Source organism: Leopardus geoffroyi, chromosome A2, assembly GCF_018350155.1.
Source record: "Leopardus geoffroyi isolate Oge1 chromosome A2, O.geoffroyi_Oge1_pat1.0, whole genome shotgun sequence".
Classification (NCBI taxonomy): Eukaryota; Metazoa; Chordata; class Mammalia; order Carnivora; family Felidae; genus Leopardus; species Leopardus geoffroyi.
Window position 1 is genome coordinate 94,916,476 of NC_059331.1, and position 19,003 is coordinate 94,935,478.

General features: G+C 37.5%; 1 protein-coding gene across 12 annotated transcripts in view; it reads left to right on the forward strand.

The window, feature by feature from the left end:
- The window catches only part of CDK14 (cyclin dependent kinase 14), a 616,562-nt gene that overhangs the window by 374,396 nt on the left and 223,163 nt on the right, over positions 1 to 19,003 (forward strand). For all 12 annotated transcript variants that reach the window (XM_045497022.1, XM_045497019.1, XM_045497020.1 and 9 more), the window contains one exon: positions 16,455 to 16,548. In XM_045497022.1, coding sequence (XP_045352978.1) covers positions 16,455 to 16,548 — 94 coding nt within the window. The remainder of the gene's footprint in view (positions 1 to 16,454; positions 16,549 to 19,003) is intronic.

The following is a 19,003-nucleotide window of genomic DNA, read 5'->3' on the forward strand; positions in this document are numbered from 1 at the left end:
AGAGGGACAGTGGGTCCAAAGCTGGCTCCTCACTGACAAGCTGACAGCAGTGAACCTGATTTGGGGCTTGAACTCACAAACTTCAAGATCATGACCTGAGCTGAAGTCAGATGCTCAACAGACTGAGTCACTCAGGTGCCCCTTGCTTTACAACTTTTTATCTTCTAAACCTTCTGTTTTTTTCTGAAAAATTTCAGTTACCATATATGTAAGTACCCACTTCCTTTTTCTCTGTTTTCTATTAGAAGCTCTCCTCAAATACAGCATTGGGGGAGGAGGGAATCCTGGCCTGTCCATTTACTTTCATAAATGAGGTACTACAAATCTGTATACCTAGGGGGCACCAGCTGACCGATCAGTTTATTACATATCGTTGACTCAAAAAGCTAAACTTTTCATTGGGAGATCCCCAAATGTCAATTCTGAAATCCTAGCCTTTGTTCTTCCTCAGATGCTGATTCCTGGCATCTGGCATCCTCAAGGCAAGACAGGAGAGGGGAGCTGATGGTTACAGAGACCAGTATACATGTTTTTCACTTAGTTTCCCTTTTTTTCAGCTCTGTACCTCACCCTAATCTATTTTATTCTCAATTTGAGGCCTTCTGGATTTAATTTCTCCAGAGAATAAACACCCAGATGGTCAGAGAAGACCTGTGGGTCAATTTCTTTGCATAAACTTCCAGTTCTCCACTCTACTTCCAGTTGTAGACTCATTTCACACTTTCTAGAACCTGTATCTCCAAGTCCCGAGTTGTCCTGAGTAAATAGTCTGCCTATAACTTGAAGTAGTAACTGCCTATGGTCAACTTAGATTTGCCACATCTTCATCCACATCTTCTAAAAAAAAAGTTTTTTCTCATCCACTTGTGCTTCCTCATCTATTTATTTTATCCTTCTTTAAAATGTGTTCCTTAACTGACACTTTGGTCACTTTGGTGAAGAAGGTCTGTGCACATTTTACCACATGTTCTACTGTTGTTGATAATTTAATATTTGTGGCTTTAACTATGGACAGTTGACTCCTAAGGTCCTTGCTCTGTAGAATTTTGTGATTTTGCTTGGACACAGATTTGAGTTGTAGGTGCTAATGGGTAGCAGCCAATCAAACAGCATAGTGCAGGCAGCAGCCTCTTGACTGCCGGTATCTTAGTGTGGCAGTGGAAATTTGTCACCTTTACCATCTAACTGTTAGTGAATCATGACAGCTTTATTTATGAAAACAAACTTAAAAAGAAATCCCTACGGCTTTTGATGAGCTAGTGATGAAAGGGAATAGAACGTGAAGTGATAGTTGTTAACAAGATGAAAATTTTACATGAATTTAAAGAATTGAGTGCAGAAAGCAGTCCTTTGGATCAATGGTCTGTGTGAATCCAACATAAACTTGCTATTAAAACAAGCAAAAGCAATTAGCGAAACTCTTCCAACAAATGTTTCATTCAGTATAAAGTTTCTAATCCAATGAAGGTGAAAGGGTAGACTGTTAACTTATGTGTACAGGAAGGACATGATTGAATGGAAATCTAATTGGAGGAAAACTAGGAGCTTGTATAAATATCATTGTGTGACTGTGGTTAGTAAAGGGATTTGAATGTCTACTTGATACTGTTCATTGAGGGATGGAAGTAGAGACTTCTATACTGTTATGACATTTGTGAATTAATTCCTCAGGATACTACACTATCTGGAGTGTTCTTTAATTTACTGGTATATTGCCATATGAATTAATACAACTTAATTGTACCAGTGGCTTTCTTGATTTTAGATACTATATTGTATAATTGAGAAATCTTGATGTTTGTAATTTTTTTTCTTCAGTTTTGGTCTTCAAATGTAGTGTCCTTAGATTCGTATTGGTAAAAGATGTCATTCATGGATAGAAAGAAATAATACAATAATTGGAAAAGAATTAAAGTCAAACTTAACTATGAGTGGCCAAAAACAGCCTGCCAAATTCCATTTAAAAAATAAACAAAACTTAATCATCGTCTGTGACAGGCACTTCATTTTTTTTTTTCATACTCCAAATGCTTTATGGTGTTGTTGGCATGCTTATAATACTGAAAAACAACAAGCCTTGGGTCCAGCAACCATGGCCCAATGCTGGGATGGGGGGCAGGGAGGTAGACTTAGTATTAAGACATGAAGGGCTGAGGCCATACATCTGGTAGTCCTGTCCTCTGCTCCCCATTTCTGTCACCCTTCTGAGGCCGAAAGGAGAGCAGCTAGATCTCAAGTTCTCTCCTCCTACTCCCTCCCCTTCTTTTCAGGTTTCCCTCGGGTGTCTTACGGGCCCTCCATCCCTGCTAAAAGCTCAGCCTATACAGAACACTTCTAGGTGCCTCTCCTATCCGCTTCCCTGCTCTAGTCTCTAGGTGCCCCGGCTTCATTCCTTCTGGCTCTAACCAAAGTAGGAATAGAAGGGAGAGGACTGGACTGGGGGTCTGGCAGGCTGTGCATCAGGGCCTGGAGACACAGACAGGAGGCCGGGAGGTGGTGAATAGTCCCTTCCCCCCAACATGAGATGCGTGAGGTCTTGGGCTGGAGAGGTTGCTGCACGTACCTTCAGATAGGCCCATAGCTGAAGCATGATGTTACTAAAAACAGAATCTGAGGGGCGCCTGGGTGGCTCAGTTGGTTGAGCATCTGACTTCTGCTCAGGGCATGATCTTGTGGTTCATGGGTTCAAGCACCATGTTGGGCTCAGTGCTGACAGCTCAGAGCCTGGCGCCTGCTTCGGATTCTGTGTCTCCCTGTCTCTCTGCCCCTCCCCTGCTCATGCTCTGTCTCTCTCTCAAAAATTAAAATAATAAAAACATTTAAAACAAAAACCAGAATCTGAGTAGCTCCCTATTTTCTTATACACATGTGAGTTGTTCATCCTTTGCTATGACATTTTATGTTTCTCTGTATTTCCATAGACAGTAGATTCTAAGAATGGGATGTTTGCATAATTGCATTTTCTGTAGAGCTTGGCAAGGCTTTTCTATTCTTTCTCATTGATAATTCAGTGTTTTTTTTTTCCTTGATTACTAGCTTTTACCATGTTTGCTTCTGAAAACAGTGTATATTCAGAGCCTAACATAATAAACTCAACAAATTTTAAAACTTTATTATGTTAACTCTATAAATTTTCATCTATTTGTCGTTTAATCCTAACATGTTTAATTTAGAAACTGTTTCAGAGATTTAGCAACTCAGTAAAATCAATTCATAATTTTGTTGTGTTGTTATTTTATGGCCATTTTAACTCCTTGTGCCCTCTCCCCCAAATCTGAGGGTCCTTGGTTATGTTGCCCACATTAGGTGGTTGGTGGTGGCACAGGGAAAAAACAACAAAAACAAAAAAAGCCTCTGGGGTCCTAGGGCAGCATCCTTCCCACAAAGATCTCCCTTGCACAGGATGGGGTCTCTTTGTTCATTCATTTATTCATTCAACAAAACCTTACAGAATGTCCAGAGTTTCAAGAGTGAAGAAGGCCTGGTCCTTGACCTCAAGCAGCACCCACTGGTGCTACCAATTGTCTAATCTGCACAGCCACATTCCAGGGCACATCTTTGAAAATATTCCACAAAACCCACAGACTTCACCCAAAAATGGATGTTTTTGCCTTCAGGTCTTCCTTTTATTGAAGATATCAGATTGTTGTCAAATATTTTACTGTCAGATATCATCCATCCAGTAATATATCTTCATAGTGCCTATTCCAACATTCTTACCCATGGTCCATGAAAGTTCAACTGTGCCATGTGATGACTGGAACTAACTATAGCAGCTCACCACTCTAAATTGAAGTTCAGAATTCTCCTCATAGAATAATAGAGTAATTTACACGAAGGTTTCCGCAATGATTTCTCTTCGTGATATGCAGATATGGTGGTTTCTCTAAAAAGATTTGAATATGTCATTTGCTTTGATCTTTAAGAGAATACCTATGAACATTTTTTTCCTGCTTCCTCATTTCACATTATTGCAGGAGGATTAATACAATTGCAAGGAGAAATCTTACAATTTTCTTGTTCTGCATCAGCTGTCATATAAATAAATTAAAGATGTGCAAGGCTTATTAATTTGTTTTCTCTTGTCCTGCCTGGTCTACAGTTATTCCTTCAAAAAGTGCTTTCACTGGTAGCATTTTAAATGACCAATCAAATGGGACTTCTCTCTTCCTGTATTGTTCCATAGTATAAGAAATAAAATGTTTTTGCTATCATGCAATATTTGAGTCTTACATTTTTTTTCCTTATAGTAGTCCTCAGTAAGGGTGTTTCCTGTTTCCATTTTCGTATTAATTGTGACTAGTTTCTCAATGTTCCTAGTCCAAATATTCCCATTTATCTATATAACCATAGCTGTTAAGATTTTTATCTCTGATCTTCATTATCTATGGGAGTCTGATTTGAATTTTCAAACATTTTTAAATGTTGACAACAGTCTTATTTACAGTATGTGGACAATGGTGATAGACTTTAGTTTTTAAGGATAGTTTAATTGTTTTCTCTGCTTGCACCTTAATTTTGAAGCTTTGATTTTGGGTTTTATTTTTATTCTTGTTAGCATTTGTGTCACCAGTAATAAGAACCAGTTTGCCATCTTTATTCCTTCTTTTTCTAATCTGACCTGCCCAACCAAGTAGAAATGTTGTTCTAACTGGGGAGGCAGTCTGACATCATGGAGGGATCATTGGCCCAGGATTCAGTCACAGTTTCAGGTTCTGGGACTGAAATGAAGACATTTAAACATGTAGTACAGTTTCCTTACATGTAAAAATCAAGACATTGTCTTAGGCATCATCTAAAGTTCCTCCAGCATGGGGCGCCTGGGTGGCTCAGTCGGTTGAGCAGCCGACTTCGGCTCAGGTCATGATCTGGCGGTCCGTGAGTTCTAACCCTGCGTCGGGCTCTGTGCTGACAGCTAAGAGCCTGGAGCCTGCTTCAGATTCTGTGTCTCCCTCTCTCTGACCCTCCCCTGTTCATGCTCTGTCTCAAAAATAAATAAATGTTAAAAAAAATTTTTTTTAATAAAAATAAAGTTCCTCCAGCTTTAGATTTTAGCATTCAAGTAAATTGTACCACTGAACCAGAGGTTTCCATGGAGATCGCTGGAATTCCTTCAGAGTGACTTACAAATGAAGTTAGGGTTTAGATATTTCGGTGAAATTTGGTTTAGATATTTTGCTGAACTGATTTTTTTGTTGTTGTTGCATTTAATATAATAATATTAGTTCTAAATCAAGTTCGTTTCTACTGCAGTTTAGGTACACTTCTCAGACAGCTTATGCAATTCATTCATTCATTCAATTTAAGGATTTTATTGGACACTTTTCTTCTTTTAAGGAAGCTCCACACCCAACCTGGTGCTTGAACTCACAACCCTGACATAAAGAGTCAGATGGTTTACCGACTGAGCCAGGCAGGCCTACCTTGAACAGCAATTTTGTACCAGACACTGGATCAGGTCCTCAGACTTACAAAGATAGAAAAGATCCATCCATTCCATCAAAGTCAGGGGGAAAGGCAGTGTGGCAAGCTATAACACAGGTATGCAGTTAGTACAGTGGCAGCTCAGAGGCAAAGGTGATAAAACTATCCTTGGTGGTTACTTGAGGAGAGGGGGGAGGTCAAAGAAGGGTCACCAAGAAGTAATTACTTGGGCTGACATGTCAAACCCATCTCTCAAAGTTGACAAAACTTTGGGCTGAGGAACACTTAGACCATGCCATGGACAAAAGTATCCCACCGTGGGGTGAAACAGCAGATATTTGTGGGTAAGGAAGAAGGACAGAGTTTAAGAAGCAGTTGAGAAAAAGGAGGGAATGGAGGGAGGGAGAAAGTGGTTGGAGACCTGAATGGAGAAATATTTAGGAATAGTTAGGATATGACAGCTTGATGATTGAATGAGAGTAATATGGGAAAGGCAAGGGTTTCAGATGATTCCTGAATTTCTACATCAGGTAACTGGACCAGAAAGCAAAAGTGATATGATTAAAAATACACACACACTAGAATATATGTATAATGGAATGTATATACTTAGATACATAGATAGATGATAGATAGATAGATAGATAGATAGATAGATAGATATTAAATTATTGTAACATAAGGAACATTAATGCCATTGGTACTTTAAGATGGGTGGGCTTCCTGATCTTCTTCCTAAGTCTTATTTTAGGTATGGATGCTGGGAAGGTGGCTTCCATTCATCTGCCTGGCTTCTCCTCCCAAGTCAGCAGCAGGTCACCCTGGGCCTTGACGTTACTGAACTATATTAACTTCCTGTACTTCATTCTTTGCTTTTGTTTAATTTTTGTTCTGATATGGTTAATTTGTAAGTATAACTTTTTAAGTCGTTTCATAGCTTGAAAAATAGATCTTAAGAGTTTCCCCTTGTATAAAAGGTCTATTGTTTTGAATTGAATGTTTTCCAAGATGGGCTTTTACACACAATCTGGGGTTTGGCTTGGTTTTGTTTTCATTTCTTGAGAGCCAAGTACTCCACAGAAGTATTTGACTAAGATATATTGTGCCTATCTGTGCCTAATGAACCACTAACCACATAGTAAATGATGAGTGACAGTTTAATCAATTCAGTTCCTTCAATAGTCACCAAGGGCATGTGGAATGTAATTTTTTAATCTTTCACTTTTCAAACACTGCAAATGCCAACGTGAAAAGATCACATCTGTTACATGTAATAAGTTTTCTTACAAGTTAAAGCAAAAAAAATTTTTTTTTTTTAATTTTCATCTTTTAGAAGCTAGCCTCCTAGGGAACAAAACTCTTTGGTCCATTTTATAAAAACATACATTCCAGCAGAGAAAAGTGACATAAATAAATGGCCACCTTGGTGCATCAAATCGTACTAGCTCTAATTGCATAATGGAATATTTCAATGAACCATGGCTAAATAAAATTACCTACTAGGTTAATTAATGTGGAACCTGTCTGAGTTAGTATTGCATTCCTGTGTGTAAAATTCAGATTGTATCCAGCATTCAATCTAATTTATCTCACCAGTCTGCTGTTTCTTTGTTGTCCCTTTGGCTGGAACCTGAATACACATTCCAAGAATTAACCTGAATTATAAAATTTCTTTCAACCTAGGTTCCTTTAGATTCATGTTCCTCAGTTTCTGGTCCTGTGACCTGTAGCATCTTCATTGCCTCAGAGGCTTGTTAGAAATGCAAGATCTGGGGCGCCTGGGTGGCGCAGTCGGTTAAGCGTCCGACTTCAGCCAGGTCACGATCTCGGGGTCCGTGAGTTCGAGCCCCGCGTCAGGCTATGGGCTGATGGCTCAGAGCCTGGAGCCTGTTTCCGATTCTGTGTCTCCCTCTCTCTCTGCCCCTCCCCCGTTCATGCTCTGTCTCTCTCTGTCCCAAAAATAAATATAAAAAAAACGTTGAAAAAGAAAAAAAAAAAAAAAAAAAAGAAATGCAAGATCTCAGGCCTCAGCCCAGACCTAGTCAGTCAGCATCTTCGTTCTACTAAGATCCCCACGTGATTGGCATACACAGTAAAGGGTGAGAAGCAAAGCTTCAGATGCTTTTTTATTGATGGACACATAGGCTTTGAGGAGATTTCTGGTACCAGCCTAATGTTGTAAGACAAAGACAAAAGACCTAACTTGCAGTGAGTTATGGTCCTGCTCATCTGCTTTCTTCCTGCCAGAAGCAGCTGGGCACTGTCTTTATCTACAGCCTTCTATTCAAATCTTTGATATGCAGATCATTCTGAATGGTTCTCAATGATTCTCTGAACTGGAGGCCTCCTAACTTTCAATTAGGGAAGTCTGTACGAGAAGGAACAGATCTCCCTTCAAGGTGATAGTGTGAGCTTGGTGGGTCGCTGTCCTCTGTGCACATACTCAAATGCACAGGCTACACTGTGCCATGATCCTTCCCAAGCCCTGTGTTTAAGCTTTGCTACTTGAGAATGAAACTGTCACCTTCTGCTTACAGCTCTCTATCCTAAGGAATCTCAAGCCTTTGCTAATAAATGGATAAGATTAGCTAAAATCCGGCAGAGTTGTTTTTGGTTTTTTTTTTTTTTTGAGATTTTAATTGCACTGTATTTTAAAATATTAAAGTCTTTCTGCATTGTGTACTGGGACTGAACCAAACTATTGATTGCTGACCAGAATAAGATTAATGCCAAGCAGAAAAATAATAACCTCTAGGTCCTATTTTATACTTCTTCAGGTGAGATAATCATTTATTCAGTTAATTAACATCTCATAATATTAATGTCTTCATGAGAAAATTGAGTATACTCCCCTTGAAATGCCATGTGTCAAATGCAGATATTATTTGAGTATAAGAGCTGATGGATCTAATTAATGCTTATTTTAGTTGAAAGATATAAAGTTATCCAACAGGACTTTAATGAATAGGTACATTACAGTGAATCTTGACTGGTGACTGTAGTGCCCAACTCTATTTTATTCAGGTCTAGGAGGACTGCTCTATTGCCATAACCACTTTGACTCATTTGAACTGTATCTTTAAAAGTAGGAGACCAACTTCTGGTTCTAAGAACCATGACAGTGGCTAATCCATTTATAAGTATATATATTACAGTTGTAGGAACTAACACAAGAAGCATGGAGTTAGGGGACCTAACCCAGTCTGAGAGATCAGGAAGCCTCCCCAGAGAAGTGGCAGCAAGATTTACTGTTCCCTAATGTGATGGAGAAAAAGTATTTTGCCCCTTCTCTGGGAATCCCATTTTTTCTCTGCATTCACACTTGCTGCTAATGCTGCAAACTTAGTAATACAGATAAATTTTTCTTCTTGAATTCCTTTGCCAAAGAGTATGTATATCAGTTTTCAAATGCCTTTATATCAAAATTAATCTCTGATTAGTTTGCTGCCCAAGTTATTTCAGGTTGAAACTTAACTGACGTTTCACAGTCTAGCCTGCAGTTCTAGATGGCTCATGCTGCTTCCAAGGAAGAGTTCATCAAAATGTATAGAGGTTCTTTTTTTCTCATATGGTGAAAACTCAAAATGTTAAGGCTCTTCTATTTAAAGTGACTAATTCTATAAAGTGCCCCAAGGAGATGCAGTCCTTCTTCATTTTGCCTTTTTTCAAAAAATAAACTTTTAATTTAGAATAATTTTAGATTTATAGAAAACAAGAGAATCCCTATATACTCCTCACCTGGTTTCCCCTATTGTTAAAGTCTTAACATTATTACTATATGTACTATATGCATTATTACTAAATGTACATATAGTACATTTGTCTCAACTGGCTAACCCACGATGTTACATTGCTATTAACTAAAGACCTTTGTTTTGACTTCACTAGTTTTTCCTTAATTTCTTTTTTGTATTTAGTGAGTTTTTTTTTTTTAAGTTTATTCATTTAAGTAACCTCTGTACCCAACACGGAGCTTGAACTCACAACCCGGAGGTCGAGAATCACATGCTCTTCCGACTGAGCCAGCCAGGCACCCTGTTTTTTGTATTTTAGGATCCCATCCTGGTTACCACATTACATGTAGTTGTCAAATGTTATAATAGTTTATCAGATTTTCTTTGTTTTTCATGACCTTGACAGTTTTGAGAAGTACCAGTCAGGCATTTTGTAGAATGACCCTCAATTTGGGTTCATCTAATGGCAAGAAAGAAAGAGGTGAAGTGATATTCTCATCACATCACATCACATCAAGGGTACTCGCTATCAACAAGACTTACCACTGATGATGTTAACCTTGATTACATTGTCAAGGTCTCCTTTGCTGTTTTTCTCCCTTGTCATTCATTATCCACTTCCCTGTTGGCCGTTTTTCTCCAAATTCATTATCTATCTCCCATCCCCACTTCCATACCCTATCTTTGGAAGCAGGTTGCTAAGTTCAGCTCTTACTCAGGAGTAGGGGGAGAGGAGGAAGGGTTGCATTGCTTTTGATTTATTCAGCCAACAAATAGTTTTGAGCCCTTACTGTGTGCTGACATTCTGCTCTTACTCTGGGAGCAAGACAGTGAACACAACTTTGTCCCCAGTCTTGGTCTTCCATCTAGAGTAGAGGCCTCCTGACTTGCAATTAGGAAGTCTGTGTGAGAAGGAACAGATCTCCCCTGAAGGTGATAGTGTGACCTGTGTGGGTTGCTGTCCTCTATGCACATACTCAAATGTATAGGCTATGCTGTGCCATAATCTTGCCATGTGCAAAGACAAATTAACCTCCTTTGAATGTTATGAAGGAAACAAACATGGGACCTCGGCAGTAAGGGGAAACCTGCCTTACATATGGTGGCTGCGAAAGACATCTGTGAAAGGAGCCATTTGAGCTGAGCCCTAACTAACAAGAAGCACTTCTCCATGCATAGAGTGAGGGGAAATGCATCCTGGGAGGAGGGAACAACAGCTCACACACAGACCCTGAAGTGAGGAGGAGGATGGCGTGTTTCAGGAACAGACAGCAGAGAAACATGACTGGACAGGAGAAATCTCATGGATAGAGGTGTGATGTGAAATTGTTGAACATGTGGGGACTTCACTGTCACAAATCTCCGTTCTTAGTTGTAAGGTAGAAAAACCTCAAGATATGATTTTAAAAATCTAATTCCTCTCCTTTTATCAACACAGGGACACGGATGTTAGATGTAGATAGAGAGAGGGAAGATGAAAAGGAAATAGCTTGAAATCATTTCAGAACACAGCAACCTTATATTTGTATCATATTTATTTTCATTTATCAGGTAAAATTTCCTAATGTTTAGAAAAATAAAAGATAGTACTTCCATGCAATAAAATTTGGACAAAACAAAAACTTCTAAAAAAAGTTCATAAAAGTAAATTCTCCTTCCACCCTACCCATTATTCAGATCAACTCACCAAACCTTCTATTTTGAGAAGTCTTTGTGGAACTGGTTGTATAAGCACTGTTATTAAAAACCACCCTACACATTTGCTCCCAGTTTATTTCTCAGTTAAAAATACTGTAAGATGGAAAAAATATTTTAAGATTAAAATATCCATCTTCAATTACGTTTTAATAATCTACCAGGGTTTTGGCAAAATGCGTGGAAGCATTTAAAGCATATCTACCACAGGAAAACTGCTGAGGAAAATAGTGAAAAACGAGATCATATTCGAGAGCTTTCTATTATTATATTTTTATTTCTATTATTAACTTTTTCTATTATTTCTTTATTAACTTTTATTTTTTATTAACTTTTTCACAAATTATCATAATATGTAATTTCTCTAATTTTTTTCTGCATAACTGATGAAGGTGATTTCTTCTATTTATAAGTATGCTTTTAGGTAAGTGAAGTGTAACATAAATCAGGGTTTGGTAAACTTTGTCTGTGAAGGATCAGATAGTACATATCTGGCTTTTCAGGGCATGTGTAGCAGGTTTTCAACTCTGTTGTGAGATTGAGAAGGCAGCATAGACAACACATAAATCAGTGTGTGGTAGGGTTCTAATAAAACCTTATTTCTGAACACTGAAATTTGAATTTTGTGTAATGTTCATATATCACCAAATATTCTTCTTTTGATTTTTTTTCAACCACTTAAAAATGCAGAAGCCATTCTTAGCTTATAGGCTGTTATAAAAACAGGCACTGAGCACGATTTGGCTTGTGGTCTGTAGTTTGTGGGCGCCTCTTCATTATTGTATGTGACCCCTCACTGCCCAGTAGAGAGAGGGCTTATACCACCGCTAGTCTCATTCATTGGCTGCCAGGAGTGGAAAAGAATGAGGTGGCTTTACAACCAATGGTTGTAGTTGCTTCTGTCCTCAAGACTGTTTTATCTCCTAATCTGCCTGTAATCTGGGTTTTTACTTATATATCCAGTTGGTGAGCTTCATCCCTCATGAATCCTAAGATGCAGAAAAAAGTTGAGTCCTAGCCTAAGAATAGTAGACAGAGTTCTTAGCCTGGTGTATAGAATTCTGCTCTCTTTTAACTTTCTCTTCCATTTTCTAAGCATAGCCATCAGAACAGCATTTGGCTCCCTGAAGATTCCTCATGTATCGGGTCCTGTTTTCTCTGCTGGAATGCCCCATTCCCACTACTGTGCCATCAGCCCTAACCCACCAGGGTCCCCTCTTCTAGTCTAATAAGACTTCAGGAGTGCAAGTTCTTCCTCGCTCTCCACATTGGGCTGAGCATATCCTCCTGTGCTCCTCTGATATTTATCATGGGAATTATGTAGAATGTTGTAGAATTTTTGTGTTTATAGTATATAGACATACTTGAAGGGAACTTGATAGTTTTCCCCAAATTGACAACAGTCCTAAAAGTTTACATGACTCTGCCAATTAGAAGTTAAGCTGAAAAAAAAGAAAATTTTTCTATACTGTCAGAAAAGAAAGTCATCATTATGGTAGAGGAAGGACTAAGTTATCTCTGTATTTTCTTTATACAAAATGATGTTATCAAATTATCCTAGAAGAAGTAATCAAAGATTATGCAGCCAGAATTGGAAAGAAATTTATTAGGGAGGTGTGTCATTTAATATGTTTTTCTGAATTTAACATTATTCGTCATATTTGTTAGCTTTTAAATATTTGTGATTTCTTTTGATTTATTTTCTCATTCAGAGTTCACTTTTGTACTTAATTTTTTATTCATAATATTATATTCTTTTTCAAATTAAGAACTCCCAAATTGTTTGACCTTCAACCTTAAAAAGTTGTCCCTCCAGGAGCACCTGGGTGGCTCAGTCGGTTAAGCATCCAACTCTTGATTTTAGCTCAGGTCATGATCTCACAGTTCGTTAGATTGAGCCCTGCATCCGGCTCTGCGCTAACAGTGTGGAGCCTGCTTAGGATTCTCTTCTCCCTCTCTCCGTCTGCCCCTCCCTGACCCATGCTGTCATTCTCTCTCAAAAAAAAAAAAAAAAAAAATGTCCCTCCTAGTCATAATTACAAAGAATTTTCAATTCTGCTTGAAATCTTATTTTGATTTGTGGTGAAGAAATCACACATCTGCAGCATAAATTAACTTTGGAAATTTTGAGTTGAAAAGAATTAAAGGATATATGAGCATGGGTGGGTGTTTCATATATTATCTTACCTGGTAACTAATCCTGTATGAGAGTTTGAACACACTGCATTTTATGACAGCTTTAATTGTAAGCTTTGTGCCCAGTTCTTATTCTTGAAAAATTTAGACTGTGTGGGTGATAATTACATAATTATTCAAATTGTTGAAAAAAGCAACAAGTTAAAGGAGACATCTCCTGAAATAAGATTATATGTCATAAGTATAGAACTTAAGTGGTTAAATTCTTTCTCAGTAAACCTCATGGCAGTCAACTTACTCCATCAAGAGAGAGCATGTAGGGTAATGGAGGGTAGCAAGGGAGTTGGGGGAGGTAAATCAGGCAATAATCCCTTCATATTATACTGAAGGGCTTCTATTGCTGTTTGGCAATAAGACAGCTCCAATAATTAAGTATTTTGCTATGCTCTAATATGTTGATATGTTTGACACTTCTACTTTTTAATTTTCTTGTGCATTCTATCTCCTTTTATAAATCCTTTAAGTATAATTCTCTCAGGCTTATTAGTATGCTCTCACACATCTTTGGCAAGTGATGTCGTCAGAAATATCCATTAGAAGTGATAGTCCATGTCCCTCCACCGGCTAAGCAGATAAGAGCCTATGGAAATGCTATATCATCATATTCCACCTAAGTAAAATTGCAGCTAGATTTATCTCTTAATTGTTCTAAGTATCATATTATGGAGATGCTATGGACCAACACAAGTAGTGATAAAGGCATTTCTGTAAGTGTGTATAGTGGTTACCTCACCAGCCAGCTTAGCGGGGTACACAGTGGGCGCAGCTGTGGCTCCTGTTGAGGGTCCACATGCTCAGAGTTGCAGCTTATGCTGGGAAAGACTAAAGCCAAATAGTAGTGAATAGAGAGTATATTCTGAATGTTAAAAAAAAAAAAAAAAAAGGAAAGTGCTGGTAGCTATTTAGGAACCAAGATACTTTATGTAAATGTGAATAAGAAGACAGTAGAAATGTAGGTCAATAGTCTTAGAAAAGAATTATTGGCATAAACATTTGGAAAACCACTAAATTGAAATCTGAGACCTAACCAGACGTTGAAGCCCCGATATTTATAAGAATATCATTGCATTTTAACATGCTAATAAAACAATTCTCAATATGGATGTTGTGTCTCAAATCTTAAGTAAAAACAACTTGTGTTAAACACAATCTGTGTAGAACACTGATTTTATAATTAATTCTTTACTATTTAAATGGAATTACTTTTATGATATATAAAAAACATTTTTTTTATATATATAAAAATATATTTGTTTTTAGTCATTTTAACTCTATTTACTGTCAGTGTTTAATTCAGATAGAAATTATGTGCTATAATAGAGAAGAGATTTCTGCAAATGTATTAATTCTTTACTTCAGTACATTGTTTGTATACAACTGTGATAACTGCAGCCATTATAGAGAAGTAGGTCCCTTGTCCGTAACTTCTAGGGGATCTGAAATAAGTTAAAGACACAAGGGTTTGGTCACCATTTATAGAAAATGATATTATCGAATTGCCCTAAAAGACATAATCAAAGATTATGCAGCTAGAATTGGAGAAAGAAATTTATTAGAGACACATGTCAGTTCATAAATATGTTACTTTTCTGAATTTGACATTGTTTGTCATATTTGTTAGCTTTTAAAAATTTGTGATTTCTTTTGATTTATTTTCTCATTTGGAGTTTGCTTTTGTACTTACTTTTTTATTCATAATGTTGTATTCTTTTTCAAATTAAGAACTCCCAAATTATTTGACCTCCAACCTTAAAAAGTTGTCCCTCCAGGAGCACCTGGGTGGCTCAGTCAGTTAAGCATCCAACTCTTGATTTTGACTCAGGTCATGATCTCACAGTTCATGAGATGGAGCCCTGTACCGGGTTCTGCGCTAACGGCATGGATGGAGCTTGCTTGGGATTCTCTCTCTCCCTCTCCCTCTCTACCCTCCCCAACCCATGTTCTCACACACTCTCTTGAAATAAATAAACTTAAAAAAAAGTTGTCCCTCCATAATCATAGTTACAAAGAATCTTCAATTCTGCTTAAAATCTTATTTTGATTTGTGGTGGAGAAATCACACATCTGCAGCATAAATTTGGAAATTTTGAGTTGAAAAGAATTAAAGGATATATGAACATGGGTGGATGTTTCATATATTTTCTTACCTGGTAATTATTCCTGTATGAGAGTTTGAACACATTGCATTTTATGACAGCTTTAATTGTAAGCTTTGTGACCAAACCCTGGTGTCTATATTAGAGTTACACTGAATTAGATTTATATGTTAAGAACAAATAAATGAAGGAAGGAGTTGTGGGTAGTGAAGCAGTTTGGGTCAAGCTGTATAGGTTTATGCTTGGCCCATGGGCAGATCAGTCCAGCTCAGGGAAACTCACGGTAGCTGCCCTGAATCACCCGAGCAGCCTGAGTCAACACCTGGGATCCAACCTAGACTGATTGAAACAGGATCTCTGCCGTTTGTGTTTCAATCATTTGCAGTTTTTAAAAGTTCCCCCCAGATAATTTTGATGCAAAAAGAGGTTTGAGAACCCTTGGACAGCTAGAGAGGACAATATATTATGAATTCATGAAATGGGGTTGGAAAAGGATATTCGAAAAAGACTGGCAGCTTTCTATATTAGGCTAAGGAGTTTCTTGATGGTTTCCTGTAAATAAGGTGGAGCCACCAAGCATTATATTTTACTGGTTGCCATGATTGTCTGAGCCCAGGGTAGTTGCATCCGTTTAGAGATTTGAGACCTTTCAGGGCAATAGACATGGAGGGAAAGGAAACATGTAGGATTTAGATGGATGTGGTGCAGCCCTTGGTACTCATTAAAGAATGTTATTCCACTGTATATATAAACCACATCTTTATCCATTCATCGGTTGATGGACATTTAGGCTCTTTCCATAATTTGGCTTTTGTTGAAATGAGAAAGTTTGAAATCCTGCCATTGTCAGCAATGTGAAATAAGTCAGTCAGAGAAAGACAAACAGATATATGTTTTCATTCGCATGTGGAACTTGAGAAACTTAACAGAAGACCATGAGGGAAGGGAAGGGGATAAAACAGTTACAGAGAGAGGGGGAGGCAAACCATAAGAGACTCTTAAATACAGAGAACAAACTGAGGGTTGATGGGGGGCAGGGGAGACGGGAAAATGGGTGATGGGCGCTGAGGAGGGCACTTGTTGGGATGAGCGCTGAGTGTTGTATGTAGGCAATGAATCACGGAATCTACCCCCAAAACCAAGAGTACACTGTATACACTGCATGGTAGCCAACTTGACAATAAATTATATTAAAAAAAAAAAAGAATGTTATTTATTCATTGTTTCTCCTGGAGTAGATGTTCTAATCCCAGATTTAATTTTCCAGAATACGTTGGAGTTTTTGTACAATGCTTTCTTCTCTCTTTAGGGGTGTTGGCTGCATCTTTGTTGAAATGATCCAAGGAGTTGCTGCTTTTCCAGGAATGAAAGACATTCAGGATCAACTTGAACGAATATTTCTGGTAAGTTCTTTACAGAGTGCTTCTGAGAAAAAATGGTTTCTAATTCATCCCTTCATGACAAATTATACAGTGATAGTGGAAAATAATTTAAAACAAGTTTATTGGTTGTCACATTTGATTCTAATATATATTTGCTTTGAAAAAGCAGGAAATTAGGTAAGTGTTGTGTTTTTAAACTACTGCACATGAATAATATGCCAGAATGGTAGGAAACAATAGGAAGTCAGCAGCAACATAGAATAGTTGGTTAAAATTGAGGGCTCTAGCAGAAGAACTTCAGCAATTTATATAGATGCCCCCCCAATTTGTATAGATGGAGCTTAACTCCATCCCAACCCTACCCACTTAAATGTGGGCTTTGATTGGTAACTTTTTTTCTGTCAAATGGAGCATGGAAAAAGGGGAGTAACTTTAAAATGGAGAACTGGCAAATTACCTTAGCCAGATCTTTAAGGCTAGCGTCATCAAAGATTAGTCATGCTGGTAGCACATACCTTTGATATAATGTGCTGAGAATGCCACTTCAGCTCTGTGGCCTTCCTCTCAAAACAGTAACCCCAGTCTAATCACGAAAAACACATCACACAAACCCAAATTGAGGGACATTCTACAAAATTCCTGACTGGTATTCCTCAACACTGTCAAGGTCATCAAAAACAAAGTCTAAGAAATTGTCATAGCCCAGAGGAGGCTAGGGAGACATGACAACTCAATGTCAGGTGGTATCCTGAATGGAATCCTGGAACAGAGAAAGAACCGTAGGGAAAACTAGTGAAATCCAGGTAAAGTGTGCAGTTTAGTAAACATCAGCATACATTTAGTTGTGACAAATGCACCATTTAATTTAAGGTTTGTAACAGTATAGGAGAGTGGTGAGGGGTATACAGGAATTCTCTACCATTTTTCACAACTTTCCTATAAACCTAAAACTGTTCTCAAATGCAAAGCATTTCAATTTTTAAAAATCTGCATAAAGAGAAAATAAAATGTGTTCTGGTGCCAGATGATCTGAGTTTATCACCTGCTCTGGGTTTATCATCTTGGGCAAGGGATGTAGTTCTCTGAGCCTTAGTTTTCCTTGGGAGAAATGAAGGCTAATAATAGCACTCACCTCATAGGTTGTTTTGGGGAATAATGGATTTATACACATAAAATGCTTTTAGAGCTATGCCTGGCATAACTAATACCCCATAAATTATTATTTTTATTGAATCATTTTATACTGAATATTTTTATTCAGTAGAACTTCCACATTAGCTAATATTCATATAAACCTATTATTTAAAACATGGCATCAGAACTAGGCAAATTAAGGGCTCTGCTAGAAGGATGCAAGCTATGTGCATTGTAGCAGTCAATCACATTATCATACTTTTCCCTTCTTTAATAAAACTCCTGTATGAACTCACTGGGGCAAATTTCAGTATGGACCATACCAAGAGATGTACTTATTCATTTAGTTATGCAAATGCAGCATTAAATTCAGCTTTTATATTAAGTATAAGGACCCAGGAAGGTGCAGTGATATGAACTGAGACTCCATCACTACTGTGTTCACCTTGACATCAGCAGTAAAATGAATAGAAACAATGGACAATGGAAACTTGGAAATCAAAGCACAAGTGATTCCTCCATGCTGTATCCCATATCCCAGGTGATCCTGTAAATTATAGCAGATGGACAAATATCAGAGTCTCTAATATAGAAACCTTCTAGGTGTTGCCATATTGATTTCTTCTCCCAGAAGCTCTCTCTATCCACTTTCCTTTAAGTTTTACTTAATTATTTTTTATCCATAAATTCCCACACAGAATGTTTAAGTAATGTCTTATGATTATAAAAATAATGCATCTTTGTACAGAAAACTTCCAATACCAGAAAGTATAAAAGATGAAAAATCACCCTTTGTCCTATTAAGCAGAGAAAACTACATTCAGTGTTTTTATATGTAACCTCCATTTCTACGCATTAAGAAAAATTGAATCATATTTTATATACTTTTTGTAACTTTATTTTTTCACTTAACAATATGTAATTAACACCTTTCATTGAAAAATGAATCTAGAAATTTATCATTCTTAATAAGAAAGGACTGTTTCATTGTGTGGATGAGACATTATTTGCTTAATCAGTCCCGTATTAGTAGCTTGGTGCTGCCAGATACCTCCGTGCATAGGGATCCTCTTAGTTAAAAATAATTATTAGAATTCAAAGTCCTTAAATTCAATAACATTTAATTTTCATAAATTTATTGACTATTCTTAAACTTTGATCCTTTCATCTAAAGTCGCGAAACACTTCATTCTCTCTGTCCCTAAGAATATCTCTTACTGAGTTGACCTAGGCTGTACTGACACTGTAGATTAGGACAAAAATATATAAAATGGAGCTTTCCCATCTAAGAATAAATTGCATTTATTTATTAATATTTTGTGGTCCTTTGCATAAAGGTACA